Source organism: Contarinia nasturtii, unplaced genomic scaffold (genome assembly GCF_009176525.2).
Source record: "Contarinia nasturtii isolate CC-2019 unplaced genomic scaffold, AAFC_CNas_1.1 Cnas_scaffold_695, whole genome shotgun sequence".
Classification (NCBI taxonomy): Eukaryota; Metazoa; Arthropoda; class Insecta; order Diptera; family Cecidomyiidae; genus Contarinia; species Contarinia nasturtii.
In genome coordinates, this window is record NW_022198046.1 from 3,983,952 (window position 1) to 4,002,487 (window position 18,536).

General features: G+C 35.0%; 4 protein-coding genes across 4 annotated transcripts; all 4 read right to left on the reverse strand.

Annotated features, from left to right (window-relative positions):
* Positions 1 to 4,012: 4,012 nt before the first annotated feature.
* On the reverse strand, positions 4,013 to 5,407 carry LOC116340934 (MAPK regulated corepressor interacting protein 2). Its single transcript, XM_031767694.1, has 4 exons — positions 5,264 to 5,407; positions 4,894 to 4,999; positions 4,716 to 4,813; positions 4,013 to 4,615 (listed from the first exon to the last, which is right to left on the reverse strand). The coding sequence occupies exons 1-4, from the start codon at positions 5,281 to 5,283 to the stop codon at positions 4,564 to 4,566; spliced, it is 276 nt and encodes a 91-aa protein (XP_031623554.1). The 5' UTR covers positions 5,284 to 5,407; the 3' UTR covers positions 4,013 to 4,563.
* Positions 5,408 to 7,208: 1,801 nt separating this feature from the next.
* LOC116340771 (dual specificity mitogen-activated protein kinase kinase dSOR1-like) lies at positions 7,209 to 9,728 on the reverse strand. The gene is made up of 4 exons (XM_031767426.1): positions 8,637 to 9,728; positions 7,938 to 8,574; positions 7,554 to 7,862; positions 7,209 to 7,463 (listed from the first exon to the last, which is right to left on the reverse strand). The coding sequence occupies exons 1-4, from the start codon at positions 9,569 to 9,571 to the stop codon at positions 7,368 to 7,370; spliced, it is 1,977 nt and encodes a 658-aa protein (XP_031623286.1). The 5' UTR covers positions 9,572 to 9,728; the 3' UTR covers positions 7,209 to 7,367.
* A 319-nt stretch (positions 9,729 to 10,047) lies between these two features.
* On the reverse strand, positions 10,048 to 11,049 carry LOC116341156. The gene is made up of 2 exons (XM_031768066.1): positions 10,467 to 11,049; positions 10,048 to 10,390 (listed from the first exon to the last, which is right to left on the reverse strand). The coding sequence occupies exons 1-2, from the start codon at positions 10,963 to 10,965 to the stop codon at positions 10,167 to 10,169; spliced, it is 723 nt and encodes a 240-aa protein (XP_031623926.1). The 5' UTR covers positions 10,966 to 11,049; the 3' UTR covers positions 10,048 to 10,166.
* Positions 11,050 to 11,688: 639 nt separating this feature from the next.
* Positions 11,689 to 18,206, reverse strand: LOC116340708 (DNA topoisomerase 2). The gene is made up of 10 exons (XM_031767335.1): positions 17,764 to 18,206; positions 16,883 to 17,587; positions 16,510 to 16,803; positions 15,769 to 16,387; positions 13,561 to 15,215; positions 12,893 to 13,478; positions 12,682 to 12,803; positions 12,493 to 12,600; positions 12,108 to 12,428; positions 11,689 to 12,004 (listed from the first exon to the last, which is right to left on the reverse strand). The coding sequence occupies exons 1-10, from the start codon at positions 17,770 to 17,772 to the stop codon at positions 11,906 to 11,908; spliced, it is 4,518 nt and encodes a 1,505-aa protein (XP_031623195.1). The 5' UTR covers positions 17,773 to 18,206; the 3' UTR covers positions 11,689 to 11,905.
* Positions 18,207 to 18,536: the final 330 nt, after the last annotated feature.

An 18,536-nucleotide genomic window follows, 5' to 3' on the forward strand; every position in this document is an offset into this window, starting at 1 on the left:
CAAACTAATTGTGTGATGGAATGTTTGGTGAGCGTGCGATTACTTGCTCACGATATAGACCACGGATAATGAAATGCAATCGGCTAACATTTCTATTCTTCGTGCAGTTTTTTTTTCGCACATTACCGGTGATTAGTAAATGGGAAGCTTTCAAGCGTTTAATTACATTTTAGTTTGATGTTTTTGCTTTTTGTTTGCGTTTCATGTAAACGAGAAGCCGTACAATGATACTAGAGGACATTTGATGTTAAATGCGAATAAACGACGCAAACTTGTTAAAAAATTTAAAATCCTTTTAAGTACACAACAACAGAGAATAGAGAATGTATTGGAACCACATTTTTGCCTTAAACATAAAACATTCATTCGAGAAGATGTACAACCTGGAGAACGATAGAAACACACGTAGAGTGAAAGAGAAAGGAAATATGTTGGATTTGTATTCATTTTAACATTAAGATGAGAGAACGTTGCATATAAATTGAAAATTTTGAGTGTACAATTGGATTGGTGAATGGCATTTCTTGTGAACGAACCAATGTCGACGCATATAAGTTGCACTTGTTAAAAATTCAGGTCACAGGTGGCTACGACGTAAAATCGAATTGTTCAACCATTAATCTCATGAGCTCTCCCACTCACCGAGAGAGAGAGACGAAAATGAATTCTCTGAAACGATCCCATACTCACAGAGGAAAATAATCAATGGAATGGATAATTAAAAAAAAGAGCTCATCAAATTCGAAAATTCATATGTGATGCATTCAAGATTCAGTTGGAGACTACACAGTTTGATTGTTTGATTTACATATAATTATTATTATTTGCAATCTTCAATTCTGAATTGTGTCTTGCGCACAAAATGCGACTAGGATTATTTTCATCTTTTAGTAGAGCTGCAAGGTTTCATTATGCCGTTTGGTTATCTCTTTCCAAAGTAATTTTGCAAACAATCTGTTTTCGAAAAGTTTTTTCGCAGACATAACATAGCTCCAACATCATTCAGCGTGCTCTAAACGTCGAGTTGGCAATACAAACACTTAGATTGTATGTGATACAGTTCAAAGTCGTCGCTACAAATTAATACATATGATAAATTACTTTGTTGTATTGGCATATTGAGTGTCACACAGTTTAATGGGTTGAAATTTCAAAATCAAAGGAATTTCCATTGTTTGGTCAATTATTTTGCAAATGTCAGAGAATTCAACTTAGCTCGTGTAGTGAATTTGATATAATGTTACAGAAGATTTGTGGTTCTAGTAAATCTATTAATTAATTTACATTCCGTACATTCAATCATTCAATTTAAGTTTGACATTAAAGACCATTTGAATGTATTAGAACGAGAAGTTTCGTTTTACTGTTGGTATTTTATATCTTACTTAACTACAAACAATCGTAAACTGTTACAGTAATATGGGATAGTGATAAAATGGAGTAATTTTGATGTTATCGCCTCGAACGGTCGTTTGTCACTGATCTGTTTCCCCCACCCGATTACGCGAAGAGCAATTGCAGCGAAAAGAATCATTCGATTCAGTGTGGATCGAATGCGCCAGTACTTCTCCCATCCACATGGAGAAATAGACACAGACACAGTGTGCAAAACGGTTGATTTTATTCAAGCCGGTAGCAAAGAAGATTTTTCCCGCGGTCAATTTTTATTTTTACCATGAAATGAAATCTACACCACTTGAGCGATATCACATCCGATTGTGTGTAACATGTCAGATGTCAGGTGTTACGCCATGTCAACCGTGAATTTTTTTTCAACTTTTTCAAAGCCGCTGTTTTGTATACCGAAGTTCACAAAGTGAATTTGATTATTTTAGCGATATGTTTATGCATGTGGCTTTTGTTTATCTTGCTTGGTGGCAGTAAAAAAACTTTATCTTTGACACAATTTACGAAACGGAAAAAATACGTACTTCCTGATGAATCGAGAGTGTAATGAATTTTCGGGAATTAGGAAAAGATTTAGCTACATAACAACGACTTTTTATTTGGAGTATTAGAGTATATTCTTAGTAGGAAGAATGGAAAATAAAGTCATGCATTCAAATCGGACGCATATGCTGCTTATTCAGTGACTGAGCATTAATTTTCACAGTCACATTGAAAACATGAAGAAATTTTTCACATATGAGGCAAAAATGTTCTATTTACATTCATTCATGGAGAGAAACAAAGTTATGGAAGAAGCTAATGAGTGTTGGTATAAAGTTGATTTATATGTAAAACGTCGACTTTTTTTTTTTAAATAAGGTGGAGGAAGTAAAGTTCAATTTCTTTTTGAAGATTTTTTGATTTTGTTTGTTTAACTCACACGAAACATTAAAATGTTTTATTTTAAATTGTTCCTTGCTGCAGAAATCGTATTGCTGCAGAAACATATGTATTTTTTTATTTTAATTGTTATCACGTTCTCTTTTTGAAGAGGCTAATAGCTGCTTAGAAGCTTTGGCAAAATAACCGACTATAAGAAAGAACTAAAAGCAACATGATTAAAACAGCATTTTCATAGGGTGATGGTCAGTCTATGTATTTCGGATGGATATCCATCCGAGATATTTTAGAATATTTGAATATTCAACGCAACTGCACAGCGCCAGAGCTGTGTGCGACGCAAATAGAATCTACGGTATGTCGCTACGTATATGTGTATCAAGTGTCGCACTCATACAGTCTGTATTTTTCGTGTAGCGACATACCGTAGATTATACAGGGTGGCGCATATAATAGGCTCACTCTTAGGGGGTGGGCATTTCGAAAAACCCTTTGGGGGGTATATTGGGGGTAATAAATAGAAAATTTCTATCTGAGCAGAATTTTTCCCCAGGGGGGTGCCCCCGATTTTACAAAAGTTCATCCGATCACAAAATAATGTATTACAAAATTGTTCAGAATGACGTGAGAAATTATTTAGGATCCCTGCCCTCCAAGTCTTCCCACCGCTTAAGGGGGTCGTGGGTCAAAAACCCTCAAGATTTTTTCATTTATTACCCCCAACATACCCTCCAAAGGGTTTTTCAAAATTCCCACTCCCTAAGAGTGAGCTCATTATATGCGCCACCCTGTATGTGCGACGCACACAACTCTGGCTCTGTGCAGTTGCGTTGAATATTCAAATATTCTAAGATATCTCGGATATCCATCCGAAATACATAGACTGGTGATGGTAATAATTGTATATACAACTGAAAATGTTTGCAATTTCTCAAATAATCAAAGTTTCGGAAGTATGTCAATTGTTCGAAAAATAACTTAAAATAAAGAGTAATTAAAGAGTAAAATATAAATGTAAACAAATACGAAATATTTATTCGGATTGGACAATATTTAATAAAATGATGATGTGCTTCAAATACGACGTATAAAATATGTGCACCTAGTGTATGAACGAATAGTACAGATTTAAAAAAATGTGTGTCGGTATGTTTGTTGCACAATTTGACGTATGTAATTCGGTACACATAAAATTTTATTGGTTAGAAACAAAACAAAAACCATTCAAATTCAGCAAGTCAGCATTGGATGAGAATCGCGCCAGAATGTACAACAGCAAACTGTGACAGTTCAGCTGTGTGAAATGTGCGTTCAATGGCTGTCAAGGGAGGATGGCATCATCGGTGTGTATGTGTATACGACACCTCAACACCGCACTTGCAACCAATTTTTTCCCCAACGAATGAATAAAAAATGAAAATGCCAAACCAAAAATCTTTTTTAAATAGAGGGAATTTTTTTTATTTCTTATTTTTTTCACGCTTCTCACGTCGATTCATTTTCTTTTTCTTATTTATCATTATTTTCTTTGTTTTTTGTTTTAATTTAAATAACTTTCACATAACACAGTTATCTATTTCTGATTCGTTACGGATGTTCCATTGATTCATCATTTCTGTTTCATATTTTTCTTCTTCTCATTTACTAAAATAGATTCATATAGATTATTTTGAATAGAAAAATAAATCGCCGAAAAGTATAGTGTCGTGGTAATAATCTAAAATTTGTTCGATTTGTTTTCATTTATTCTTCTCCTCACATTAAACTCACATTAATTAGAGTTGACGCTGAATTTGGGCCGAATTCAGGCTAAAAAAACAAATCATCGCGGTGTATTTGTTATGTTTATATCTTGTTAATTATTGAATTGTGTTGTGGACGAACAATTGGAAATAAATATATTGGAAAATGGAATAATAATTGTTTTTCACCCCGAATCATTGTTTCTTTTTGTTTTTACTTATGACAAACTATCGTCAATACTTTACAAATTGCTTTGCATGTTTCGTCGCCGATTCGCGACGAAAATTTTCATTTGTTTTTCAATAATAATAGCAAAAAAGAAACATCAAAATGTGTGTTATGTATATAAATCGTGGCGCGTTTTGTACGAAAATATAACGAAATGTTACGACAAGAAAAAAAATCTGTCTCTCGAACGGAATCCATGCAAATAGGAATCAACTTCCTATTTATGCAGTTGTTCTTTTACATATTTATATACTGAAGAATGTGTGTTTGTGTGTTGTCTGTATGTGATGTTTTGGAATATTTTTATTGGTGTCCTCGTGACATATTGTGATAGTTTTGAACGGCTCTGTGTCCCCTGGAATAGCGAAATACGAAAAAAAAACACAGACAATATTGTAAAATAATCAATTTTCATAGCAATTAATTCTGAAATGATTGCAAAGCGAAACACATACCACCACTTCTCCAAGTCAAAAGGTTGGAAATTATTCAATCGCTGTTCTGGTGGATTCCGATAGAATGTTGGAGTACCGTGTTGGCCTGGTTCTGTTATCTGTTACCGTTCAGTTGTGACAAATCGAAAACAATGAATCATCTTTGTGAAATTCAACTGAAAATCCAAATTGTTCTTACCTTGTGCCATGCATCGTGAATGTATCTGATCAGTTCATCATGTTGTTGTGCCAGATAAGGCATTGGTGGTCGTTTTGGCAGTCCACTTGGCATTGAATTTTGATTTCTGCGAGAGAAAGTTTTTTTGATTTTCAATTTAGCGCAACAAAATGTTTCGTTTTCTATTGATTTTTTTTTTGCAATGTAAATGGGTCGCTTTCAGTTGATAAACTGACTGTTTATTGCTGTGCACAGAATTTGCGACAAAAATTGCAATTCAGACAATGTAATCACAGTAGGCGATGTTATAATAAAATACATTAAGTAAACGACGATAATCGTAAATGCAAATGCAAACGCAGGCAATAAAAATTAAACATGAATAAAATACCTCATGTTATTTCGGTCCATTTTCGGGATAGATTCGCTTTTTTCGTATTTTTTCTAATAGTTTTCTTCTATCTTTCTTGTTTTCTCTGTCTATCTCTTTCGTCTCGTCGAGAAACAAGAATACTATTTATTTTTTTCTTTTGTTGTCAAACTTGATAAACACAGCACACACAAAAATTGCAAACGAAAGACGAAAGAGACAAACTGACAGATGGCAAAAGAGATGCATGTACATCCAAATTCGAAATGTCAATGTGCTGAATACGGTTGCTGCGATGCAACATAAAACTGTTTCTAATGAACCAACAGAAAATGTTCACAGCCAAAGAAAATATTATATTTTTCGTTAAAAGTGAATAAAATAATTTATTTCTTTGATGTTTTCGTTTTAAAAAAACCATTATACATTTTAGATGATGCCAAATTTTTACAGTCAAACCAAAAACCGTCACTGAAAATTTAAACGTTTGATGTTTGAAACGGCTTATCAGCATTAAACTTATCCATTTATAATACAGCAGACAATACCGCGCATTTCTCTATTGTATGCAACAAACAAGCGAAATTTTCTATGGTGGCACGAAGCATTCGCATTTCAATCATGCCTCTTCGCATTGACCGCGATATTTTTGCTGTAAAATGCATTATGCTCAAAGATATGAATCAATTGAAAATAAAGTCTATTCATTGTTTTAAGTTTTTGCTTCAAATTACATAGGACTTTGTCGGATGTTTGGCGTACTAGTGTCTGATTCGTTGAGAAGACCACCGAATGCAAAAAACGTCAACTGACAAGCAGCATTGAATCCATAAATTATTAGATAAAACAAATATTATAACGATTAGTTAGCGTAGCTAGGCTTGACACAATTTTGGCGGGTTTTGATATTGTCATTTAAAAAAAAGCCAAATTTCGAAAAAAAATTACACTTACCCCGAACAATGAAAAAATCCAAAAATGTCGATTTTTGAAAAATTGGAAACAACGTTACACTCGCGCACTTGTTCTCAACCAAAATCAACATATAACTAAAAAAGAAAACAATTTTATATGTATTTAATAAACTAAATACTATTCATATCCGCAAACATACATTGGTACAAATGGACTTTTGCGAATATAAATACATGTAAAATTGTCTTCAAAATAGTTTGGTCCATATTGAGGCTGCCGGATTAGATTTAATTTCTATTGAAGCATATTTTCGCCAAAAAATTGGTAGTACGCACTGCGCAGTGCAATCATCATTCATTTTTGTTAGCTTTATTTTGTAAGCTTTATCTTTATTTTGGATAGATTATCTTATATATATATTTTTCCTGGAAATTTTTTTGTCAAACAATAGGAAAATATTGCTGAGCAAAACCATTTTTAAATGTCTGACAGAAAACATTGCCTAGAAAAGTAAAAAAACAAAAGGGTCCTATAAATTATTACCTGCTCTCGATATTACACCTGTGTTCTTAGAAAACTCTACCAAAATTTTGAACATATCGGCCGCTTGAAAACGGCTTGTATAGCAAGTAGGTATCATTTCAAGAAAAAATTACCTTTTATATTTTATTCATAATTCGATATTTTTTATTTTTCGACGAGTTATCTGTAATTATACTTTTCTATCGTGATTAGCATTGAATTTAGATATATTTACTACTGTAAAGTTCAACTCAACAAATAAGAAAGTTATAGCTTAAGTATATTCCAAATTCCAAGTCTGGATTGAAACATGACCAAAGACATTCTTTTCGAGTTAAAATCATCACAAAATAATGCGAATTATTCCAAATATGTGATGTTGATAGATTTAGACTAATGAGTTGCAGTGACTCACATTTCATATACTTATTGCTTCAAGTTCTTTACTCAAACAGAAACTTCGTTTTGAAACCACGCAACTGGCCTTAATAAAAATGACATTAAAATATATGCAAAACACATGTAGAAATAGAATGCATTGTATGTTTATTTGTTTAGTTTTATTTCATATTTTCAAACTCTATAGATATGGCAATGGTTTTTAGAAATATGTGATCATTTGATCTCCAATAAATTTGTAAAAAGATTTTTTTTTGTATTATTATTTTTATTGAGTAAAGACTCTTCTTTAAGTTGGTGTTGATGGTGGTAAGTTCATTGCGGTACAAACCCATCCAGCAACATCAATCGGTTGGTTCTCGTATTTCTTAATCCAAGGATGTTTCTGTAAAGGAATAAAAAAAGCATTTAGATATTTGTATCTCAATGAATCGAAAAGGTCTAAGTTCACTGAAATTCCAAATGAATGACTTACCAAAAGCGTTGCAAGATTAGCACGTTCATTTGGATCCTTTTGCAAGCAACTTTCGGTGAAATGACTGAATTCGTTGCTAAAATATTCGTGCTCTAATCTTGGTGGCGGTTGATTGCTAACGTATTCAAGAAGATCAAAAATGGCCATCTTTGGTTGCGGTGGTGGTTTATCGTCCTTAAGAATTTCGTCGATAAATTGTCGAGTTGGTGGTGGTATCGGATAAACTCCAATCGCCATTTCAATGAGTGACATACCCAATGACCAAATGTCTGACTGCACCGAATAATGATCACCCAACAATCGCTCAGGCTATAAACAGAATAAAAACAAATCGAATTAATTTTTCAAATAAATGTCGAAACCATCTGAATATAGTTAACTTACCGCCATGTAACTCCGTGTGCCGACAAAAGTATTTGCCATGGAGTCGATCAATTGCCCAGATACGCCAAAGTCGCAAAGTTTAATTTCACCGCAACTATTAACGAGAATGTTGCTGGGTTTTACATCTCTGTGCATGATTGCATGTTTATCGCGTAAATAGCTCAATCCTTTGAGCACAGCGAGTGTAATTTTTCCCAAAATTGGTTCGGGAATGCGTATAACTCGTTTTAAAATAAAATCCAAAGATCCACCGTCCATGTATTCCATGCAAATACTGATTTCACTACCAGCTTGAAATGCATTGTGAAATCCAACAATATGCGGATAATTGCAGTGATTTAACACTTGCAATTCGCGTAGAATTTGTTTTCTAATCGTTGGCTTGATTTCCAAATGAATGTTTTTTTGTGCCATTATCAACTGCGTTGGGATGTGACGCACTTTCATCACCGAACCCCCATTTCCAGAACCAATTTCGCCAATTTTTTCCAAATCATCTGCACGAATTTCGCCAATTTCTTCGCGTTGCTTCAAGAATAATTTCAAACGATTTTGAGCATACTCATCCACATCGAGCTCTTCGAATAATTTCGTCATCGAATCAACACTGTTCTTCGTCTGATTTAGCAAACTTGAACTGGAAAGAACAAAAAATTAGTATAAAAACAATCAAGGAAATTCAGGTGTTTGTTTACTTACTCTGAGTCCGATGATGTTTCAAATGGTGAGGGTGAAGTTTCTATCGGTTTTGATATGTTTACCGAAGCCGATGGCAACGATAAGCTGAGTTTATTCTTTGGCACTATCATTGGGGTCAACTCATACATTGGAGGAACATACTGTACATTCGGCGAATTTATTGGAGCCGATGGCAATGTTAAATTTGGTTTATTTTTCGGCATTGTGTTTGGTCGCATTTGGAATGTTCTCGGCGGAATATTCAATGGATTTGGTGCATCAATCGAAGTTGATGATGAACCAGATGATGGTAGTATTAAATTTGACGCACTTCCATAATCTCTCCCATAGGTTTGCATTGATGGTCTCTCAAACATTTCAATTGTGGCTCTGTCTAATGGTTTCGGCGTCACGTTCATAGGTTTTGGAGCAATCACTGGAGCCGTATTAAATTGATTCCTGATGGGTAGTCTTTTAAATGATCGCGGTGGAATAATTGGTGAATTAATCGAGGTCGATGAACCAGGTGATGGTGAATTGTTCTGATTTTTCAACGCATTTGATTGCCCATACATGTCCATTGATGGCTTCTCGTACATTAAAGTTTGATTTTCTCTCGTTGATCTTTCCAATTGCTTCGGCGAAATATTCATCGGCTTCGGATCCGAAGGACCAAAGTCATTCTTGGACATTAAGCCGGGCGGTGTTTGGAATGATTGCGATTGAATTTCGGTCGAATGAACACTTGCCGGTGTTGACATGTTTGAATCAAACTGGTTTTTTACATTCATCACATTCGGTTCAAACGATTCCGAATCACCAACAATGGTTGGATATTCATCAGAACTGTTTTTATTGATCGGTACTTGTGACTGAGATGGAATGTTCAAAGGTGTATCCATCGACATCGTTGAATCCGATGGTGGTATTGTCAAATTAAATTTATTCTTCGACATTTTAAGTGAATTTATCTTTTTTCTAATCTCGTTTTACTAATTTTAAAATGTAATTTATGGATTTTTTCCACTTTCTAGACCTTACTTTAATTTGCGCAAAAATAAAAACTGAATGATATTAAACGGTAAAACACTTTTATCTATAACCGGCACGCGGTATGCTTGAAGAAAATGTGTTAAGACTGACACATTTTTGACAGATAATGTCTTTTTAACATATTCAAAATGTAACAAAAATGGCGATATAATCATTTCATCTCGATCAGACCATTATGGTCAGGGCCTATATCAGCAACAACGAACGGAAGCGATTATGATGTTAAAAAAGGACACAGAAACATATTTAATTTTTTTAATTTACCTTTTTTATTTCATATACTTATTGCTAAAAGTTCTTTACTCAAACAGAAACTTAGTTTTGAAACTACGCAAATTACTGGCCTTAATAAAAATGAAGATAAAATATAAATGTAAAATGTAGGAATAGAACGCATTTTATGTTTATTTGTTTAGTTTTTGCATATGTACATCTTCCTTATTGATTTTGACAAAACTAAAATTCGGTAGCCCTAATGAAAATTGAATTTAATCACATTTAGTATTCCTTTTGTAGTTGAATTATTGCTTGTGAGATCTTAGCAAGTTTGGGTGCATTATTATTGTGTGCCTGTATGAATTTGATGTAATTAATCAGTGTGTTGCACTGTGAAAAGAGGCTTTTTTCTTCGGATTTAAAGAAATCTTCCATATTCGGATTGATGTTCATTGTACGATATTTCTCTTCTTGTGTTGCGGACAGCATATGCATCAAATTGTATCCTATCAAAAATCAAAATTATTTAGTTTTTCTTCTCTATTGAAATGAAAATAATGGAAAACAAACAGTAAAACTTACGTTTGTTGATATCTCGTCTCAGATCTTGTTTGATTTCTCCAATTGATTTAGATCGTTGTCGAATTTTTTGTGGTGAAATCGTTGACTTTCTCTGAACAGCGATGGTTGAGCGTCGATTACCAATTTTGGCTGCTTTCGGTGCACATACCATTGGAACTAATAACGATTCTGGATCATTGCTTGTGTCCGATTCATTGTTTGCTTCCATTGAAAATGAAGCACGACGTTTTTTGTCTATTTTATTGGTCACCGATGATGCAGTGGGCAAATTTGGAGTTTTTCTCGGATTACTATTATCGATTGCCAATGATTTCCATAAATCAGATTCATTATCTACATTTGTCGATCTCGGTCGCATCGAGTTTATACCGATTAGTCCCAGCAATGAGCTCGTTTGTTGACCATAAACATCGAAATATTTATTACCCAAACACTCTAAAGACACTTCAGTTAATAAAAAATTGATTTTATCCATTTTTTCAACCGTTAAGTGACTCATTGATGGTAGTTTTTCTTAGCGTTCTCCAAAATATACCATTAAAATAAACTTATTATTAGTCGCTTGTCAAAATTGTGTGTTTATGTTTGGCATGCGGTCGCAACTCTAACTATCGGTTAACGATTGAACTATGCATCAAAATGTCAAATAGAAAAGCCGGTAACGAATGGTTTTAAAGATAAGCAAAAACTGTTAAAATCAAATTTTTTTTTAAATTCAATTTGTCTTTTCCATTCTTTCAGCTGTGAATCGAAACGAAAAATGTAAATAAAACACATGTTGATTTTTTTATTGTAATATCATTTCATATGATTCTTAAACTAAAGTCTCCATCTTTTTAATGATTTTTCATGAAAATATGTTTATGTAATTGAAGAATATTTTTTTAGCGTTTAGTTTATTGAAAAATGAACATGATTTTCTTTTTATTTGAAACATTTCGAGTGAAAAAAAAACAAACAAAATACTCAAAAATAATTGAACTAAATATGACAGAAAATCCAAATCAAAATTTATCTTTCTTGGCTTTTTTTTAAAGTCACACTAGAAACTTATATAGTGTACCAAACAGAATAAAGCAACAGAAACAGAATGTGAATTAAATAAAATAGTGGAAAAAGTAGTAAAAATTGTAGTCGAATTATAAGTATTAAAGACGAATTATAACTTATTAAATAGAGATTTTTTTCAACGCTGATTTTTTTTCTTTAATTTTTCTGTTACTGCGTGTATCAGTGCGAACGATTAAGCCAAATCGCAACTGAATATTACACATACACCCAACGAACTATCCTATTAGATTAAAGTCATTTTCTTTAAATGGATTATGTGTTTGTGTGCATGTACTATATGATTTTTTTTTTTCATTTGCTCACTTAATTTATAGTTTTGTGTGTCAAAATTGAATCATGTAGTGGTTGAATGGCAGTTTATCGACCATTTACATGTTGAAATCGGAATCAGAGTCATCGTCGACGAAATCGTTATCATCATCGTCGCTGCTCACCACCACCTTCTTCTTTTTCTTTGCGGCTGGCTTCTGTAAATAGAAAGCGATCGTTTTAATTTAGAATTGGTCATGATTTTATATGCAAAAAAAGTAGTGTTTTTTCAGATTTTCTTGTTTAAAAAGGTTGCCTTACCTTAATTGGTGAATCGTCATCGGAAATAGCTTTTTTCGATCGTTTTGGTGCTTTTGCTGATGGATCTTTGACGACTTCGGTTTTGGCACCGAGTTTTCGTGGTTTTGGCTTTGGTTTGGGACTCTCTTCTTCTTTTAGCGAATCAAATAGATCGGCACTATCGTCAAGTCCGCCTTGATGTAATGATTGTTCTTTGATACCAGTGTTGTCGAGTAAATCGTCGTCCTCGTCACTGCTGAATGGATTTTTCTTGGATTTTCGTCCGATTCCGGTACTTGAATCATCATCACTACCCTCGTTCAATGCGGCATAATTCACCTTCTACATAAATAACAAAAAAATTGTTAACCGGGTTTGAGCCACTTTAAAATAAAACTTAAATTACCTTTTGTGCAGCACGACGACCCGAGCCTTCGCGTTTTGGTGGTGAAGTGGTGCTGCTATTATCGAAATCATCTTCATCGAATGATTCTTCACTGTCACTGCCCTTTTTCTGCAAAGTAAAACGATTTTGTTTTTGTAATTTTCACAAAATTATTTATGGAGTTAATTAGGAACATGTCCTTCAACTTACCTTCTTTCCGAAGCTTATCTTCGATTGCTTGAGACCATCCGATTTTTTAGCCTTTGGTTCTTTTTTCACTTTTGGCTCTTTCGGTGGTTTCGGTTCTTTTGGCGCCTTTTCTTTCTTCACAGCTAAATTATTTTAGTTTTTTAAAAGTTTATATTTTATTTTCATTTATTCAAATAGCCGAATTTCGATTTGTAATTTAAGCAATTCCTACCTGGTTCCTTCTTCACTTTATTGACCAAGTTGTCAAATTCATCCAATTCAACAGTACCGTCAGCGCCAGCTTCTTTCTTGGCCTTGGCACGAGCACCGGCCGCTGCCATTTTCTCGTATTTTTTGAGGATTTCGTCGGTGAGCTTGAATTCCACTTTGATACCATCAGCGTCTGGATAAATTTCATTGTTAACTTTGGCACCAGCACGTTTACGTTTGCCACCTGTAGTTGCCTTTGCAGCCAATTGTTTTGCTGTTTTCATATTGACGCCCAGTTCCTCTTGACGCTCTTTCTCTTCGACTTCGTCTAATTTCTTTTCGAGTGCCTCGAGATCGGTCATCCAAAGACTTTCTGGTGTTTTTGCTTTGAGAGCATTCAATTCGGAGAGTTTGTTGTCACGCTGTTTGAGCAATTCATTTTTACGTTCTTCGGTCAACATCCACATCGACATACCCAAAAGGTAGTCAAACTTCTTCACATCAGTTAGGTTTTGGAATGCTTTCTCTGGATCGACGGGCTTCTTCGGTTTTTTGTCCGGACGCTCCTCTTCCTCTTCTTCTTCATTTTCATTGTCTTGCTGAGCTTCCTGTTGAGCAGAAAATATATTTTATATTGACTTTGTTTCGAACTTGAAATTAAAAACAAAAACAATCATAACAATTCCTTACCTCTTCTTCATCTAGGCTCACTTTGCGTTTCCATTCTTTCACTGGATCAGCGCGATAGCCACGTTTGATGAGTTCATCGATCATTGTTTTGCGTTTTTTGTTCTCAACGACCAATGTGCCACCACATTTTTCACTGATGAAACGTGCTTGGTCACTCAAACGGGCCGCTTCAGCTGTCAACATGCCAACCAAATAGTCTTTACGCTTAATGTAGTACTCCAAACGAAGAGTGTAGAATTCGTTTAGAATTTCATTGACTTTTTCATAGCGGCGTAAGCAATTGTCCTTGTCGAATGCGTGCATTGTGTTTGTTGACATGCTCGCTGAGAGTTTGAATACCCTATGGAAACCACCTTCTTCAGAATCCAAACGTTGGAATTCACCTGGTGCGAAACTGACAACAAATCGAACCGTGGTATGTGTGTGATATTCCTTGTAATCGGTAATGATTGGCTTGGTCTTTTCATTTCCATGCAACAATGGTTCAAGTATATTTTCCTTGTAAGTTTGAGTCCATGTACCAATTGGTAATTCGGTGATTTCAATTTTGACATCTTCAACAATGGCAACATTACCGTTTGTGAAATACCGTGTGTCGCCGACCTTTTCGACCGATCCTTTGAAATTCTTGTACCATGGATGCAAAATTTCTGGTTCATCATGGTTAATCATACGTCGTAGGCAACGAATGATCTGTCGTGGATTATGATTTGGGATTTTCGTCGACCACCCGGTGCCAATACCTTCGCATCCATTTACCAACACCATTGGAATGATTGGAATGTACCAAAGTGGTTCAATTTTTTGATTGTCTTCAAATTGATACTGAAGCAATGGATCATCGTGTGGATGGAAAATTAAACGTGTCAACGGTGACATCATTGTGTAAATATAACGAGGACTTGCACTGTCTTTACCGCCAGACAATCGTGTACCAAATTGACCGTTAGGCATGAGCAAATTGATGTTGTTGCTGCCGACGAAATTTTGTGCCAAATTGACGATTGTCATGCAAAGCGACTGTTCACCATGATGGTATGCCGATTGTTCAGCCACTGAACCGGCCAATTGGGCAACTTTCACTTCACGCTTGTCATTACGTTTGATGCAAGTGAACAAAACTTTTCTTTGACCCGGTTTTAAACCATCGACAACCGATGGAATTGATCGAACGTTGTCAGCGTTTGAGAATAGAACCAATTCCAAGTTGATGAACTCAGAGTATGAAATCTGTTTGGTTGTTTTTGTGTACAGATATTGCTCTTGTAAGCCCAATTCTTTGCGATGCTTGCAATCGGCCATGTGGTTTGTGAGCCATTCTTTACGTTGATCAACCGCTTTCTTTGCAAATGCCATGACAATGTTTTCGTCGTCTTGTGTGCCATCGTATTTGAAGAGGATTCGATGACGATCCATATTCTGGAAATACTCCTTTGCTTCGATTGCCGTCGAAGTACCCAAACCTTTGTAGTACTTGACATTGTAAGTGTGATGGTTTGCGGTGGCCGCTTTCCATTCTTCGAACTCGGGCAACGAATAGAATGACAGCTCTTCGTTCTTCTTCTTTACTTTTACGATGGGCGTGATGAATTCTTCCAAGAATGGAAGACGCAAGAGCTCGGGCCAATTTGTATGCACGAAATTAATGAGCAAACCTAAATTCGTGGAATAGAAAAAATACATTTGAATTAAGTTGCATGTTCAGCATGTTCAGCATGTTCATTGCGATTTTTTTACAATAGACGGACTTCGAAGCTCGAGAAAGGGACATGTTACATGAGTATTTCTTGTATTTGAAGGAACGATATATTTTGACGACAAATCAAAATAAGAACTGTGATGCGATTATCAACAAATTTTTATTTGTTTTATATATAAACCAAAACGAAGCGTATTGTTTTAAAAACAAAAACTAGCTCACATTTTGAAATCGACTTTATATTTATGATGAGTTATCCAAAATATTTCAGAAAGACTGTTACTAAATCGCATTCATTGTGTCATTGGATTTCGGAAATGGACATTTTTAATATGAATCAGCAGCGAAACAACCAAAATAGTCTTTAAAATTAAAACAAGAATTCAAGATATTGGCGATAAAGTTACATTTGGCATCTTTTTAAACATTTATTTCTCCGGATGTCTTCGAATAGAAGCGTCTATTGTATTTAAGAAAATTTATTTCAATTCCATTCGAGCACAACTCACCTTTGATATGCGAACCGTCTTGATCTTGATCAGTCATCACCATCACCTTTCCGTAACGCAATGTTTTCAAATCATCAACGGTAAGGTACTTCTTCTTGTACTGAAGACCAATGATTTTGATGAGATTGTTGATTTCGGCGTTTTCCAAAATTTGCTTGTGCGTTGCTTCACGTACATTCAACAGTTTACCACGCAACGGGAACACACCGTATGTATCACGGCCGACAACACCAAGACCGGATACAGCCATTGATTTGGCTGAGTCTCCCTCCGTCAAAATCAGCGTACAACTCAATGAGTTCTTTGTACCGGCATCGTTGGCATCTTCCAATTTTGGAATGCCACGCAATTTTGAATTCTTCTTTCCGCTCGTTTTGGCCAAATCATTTTGTGCTTTGAACTTTGCCCATGACAATACCGACTCAAGAATGCCGCTCTTCGAGACGCCGGTGAAAAACTTTTCGGAAAATTTGCATTGTGAACCAAAACTTTTGGTCTGCAATGTCATGTTCTCTTTGGTTTGTGAATCGAATGTTGGATTCACAATCAAACAATTGATGAATATCCAGATGTGATTTTTCACTTGGAATGGTTTGATGCTTACGCCGCCTTTATTTTTCTATATAAAAGGAGAAACGATTTTTTTTTATCAAATGGATTTCGAAGAATAGCAAACTCATGAAAAAATTTGAATCATGCAAAAATGTAACGGAATTTAGTTTTCAAACAAGCAAATTGTACCTTCTTCAGTGTTTCGATCAATTGTTTGACAATCATGTCGGTGACGTAGTCAACGTGTCGACCACCTTTTGTCGTTGCAATCGAATTGACGAACGATACTTGTTGAAAACCACGATCTGAAAGTGCGATGGCAACTTCCCAACGGTCGTTGACATTCTCATAAACGACCTTCAATGGTGCGCCAGAATCATCGGCGTTGTCTTTGATGTACAAATCAATGTAGTCCTTGAACGATTTAATTGGCAATTTTTCGCCATTCAAATATACAGCGACACCACGTGATGATGCGGCAATCTAATTTTTTTTACAATAAATTAAATTTCAATATTTTTTTTTATTTCCATTTAGCAAATGCATTTTTATCAAAACTTACATCGTATGCACGACGAGACATCAAGCCAACGATGTCATCATCCAACTTTTCCATCTTGAACTTGGTTAAATCGGGACAGAATGTGACTTTTGTGTAGTCTTCACCTCGAAAATCGGCAATTTTTGGCTCGGCTGCTTTTGACATGTTGCTTCCCCATGTTTGTTTGAAGCATTTTTTGTATTCTCGCGATGCCGTTTCAACAACAAATTTTGAACTGAAGATGTTACACAGTTTGGCACCATAGCCATTACGTCCACCCGTTACTTTTTCTTCTTCATCGTTGTAGTTGGACGATGTGAGCAAATGGCCGAAAATCATGGTGGGCACAAACATTTTTTCATCTTTGTGCATAACAACTGGAATACCTTTGCCATTGTTCCAAACAGAAATGGTATTTGTTTCTGGATTGATGTCAATACGAATGCATGTCATTTTTTTGTCACGTTGCTTATTATCGGCCGCATTCACCAAGATTTCATCGAAAATCTTGTACAAACCGGGAACGTATTGAATTTCACGCTGCACCATTTTACCTTTTGTGATCGTGTTGCCGCTTTCATCGGTGCTTGTCTCTCTTTGGTAGATCCACATGATTTCTTTCAGCGGCTCCACCGAACCGATGTATGTGTCCGGCCGAAGCAAAATATGCTCCAACTGTGACTTCTTCTGGTATATCTTTTCGATATTACCGCCATTTCTCTGTGACTGTTGTAATTTAGTACGGAAAAAACGAGTTTTCATTAAATTAGTGGAAAAAAATCTACAACAAAAAAATGCCTTTGAAGCATAGAAAAAACCATAAAAATTTCAAAAATCCAACAACATTTTGACCAACAAACAAAAAATTGTTTGAAAATACATTGTCCCGTGTGTGCACTTACCTCGGACATTTTGATGCCAAAATTTTTGTTGTTCCGAATTTAAAACAATGGTTTCCGATTGTTCTAAATGTGATTTGTATGCGTCGCCTGGATCACAATTCAACAAATCCCTCACTTTTCACAATCAATCTCAAGATTATGCCGTAAATTACTGTCTTTGTTTCGTTTAAGTTCTTTTTTTCTTTTTTTTTCAACTTGTTTCGCACTTAAGGTCGTTTCTCACTTTTCTTGAATTTGTCACAAAAATTGTTCGTACAAACACATTACCAAATTAATTTTATAAAATTGATACGTAAAAAGGATAAAATGTGAACAGCAGCGAGAGCACAAACGAAAAAATTGTCAATCAAACCACTTTTTTCCCATGTACTTCTCGTGCTTACTCTGCTATTCGTCACTTTTACTTCATTTGCCAACCGAAATGCGAATGCTTCATGCCGCCATAGAAAATCTCGCTTGTTTGTTAGTGTATAGCATACAATAGAGAAATGCGCGGTATTGTCTGCTGTATTGTAAATGGATACGTTCAATGCTGATGAGCCGTTTCAAACAACAAACGTTTAAATTTTCAGTGACGGTTTTTGATTTGACTGTAAAAATTTGCAATCATATAAAATGTATAATGATTTTTTTAAAAAAGTAAACTCAAAGAATTTTATTCAATTTTGACGAAAAATATAATATTTTCTTTGGCTATGAACATTTTCTGTTAGTTAATTAGAAACAGTTTTATGTTGCATCGCAGCAACCGTATTCAGCACATTGACATTTCG

Excerpts from the sequence above, each read along its gene's own strand:
- LOC116341156 (XM_031768066.1), bottom strand. The coding sequence starts at position 10,965 with ATGAGTCACTTAACGGTTGAAAAAATGGATAAAATCAATTTTTTATTA. Across the intron at positions 10,391-10,466 it reads GAGACGAGATATCAACAAAC|GATACAATTTGATGCATATG; the intron begins GTAAGTTTTACT and ends GATTTTTGATAG.
- LOC116340708 (XM_031767335.1), bottom strand. Across the intron at positions 16,388-16,509 it reads TGATCGAAACACTGAAGAAG|AAAAATAAAGGCGGCGTAAG; the intron begins GTACAATTTGCT and ends CCTTTTATATAG. Across the intron at positions 12,804-12,892 it reads TAAAGTGAAGAAGGAACCAG|CTGTGAAGAAAGAAAAGGCG; the intron begins GTAGGAATTGCT and ends AAAATAATTTAG.
- LOC116340934 (XM_031767694.1), bottom strand. The coding sequence starts at position 5,283 with ATGGACCGAAATAACATGAG. Across the intron at positions 4,814-4,893 it reads TTCACGATGCATGGCACAAG|ATAACAGAACCAGGCCAACA; the intron begins GTAAGAACAATT and ends GAACGGTAACAG. Across the intron at positions 4,616-4,715 it reads TTTGACTTGGAGAAGTGGTG|GGGACACAGAGCCGTTCAAA; the intron begins GTATGTGTTTCG and ends TCGCTATTCCAG.
- LOC116340771 (XM_031767426.1), bottom strand. The coding sequence starts at position 9,571 with ATGTCGAAGAATAAATTTAATTTGACAATACCACCATCGGATTCAACG. Across the intron at positions 8,575-8,636 it reads GAAACATCATCGGACTCAGA|TTCAAGTTTGCTAAATCAGA; the intron begins GTAAGTAAACAA and ends TGTTCTTTCCAG. Across the intron at positions 7,863-7,937 it reads GCACACGGAGTTACATGGCG|CCTGAGCGATTGTTGGGTGA; the intron begins GTAAGTTAACTA and ends TTCTGTTTATAG.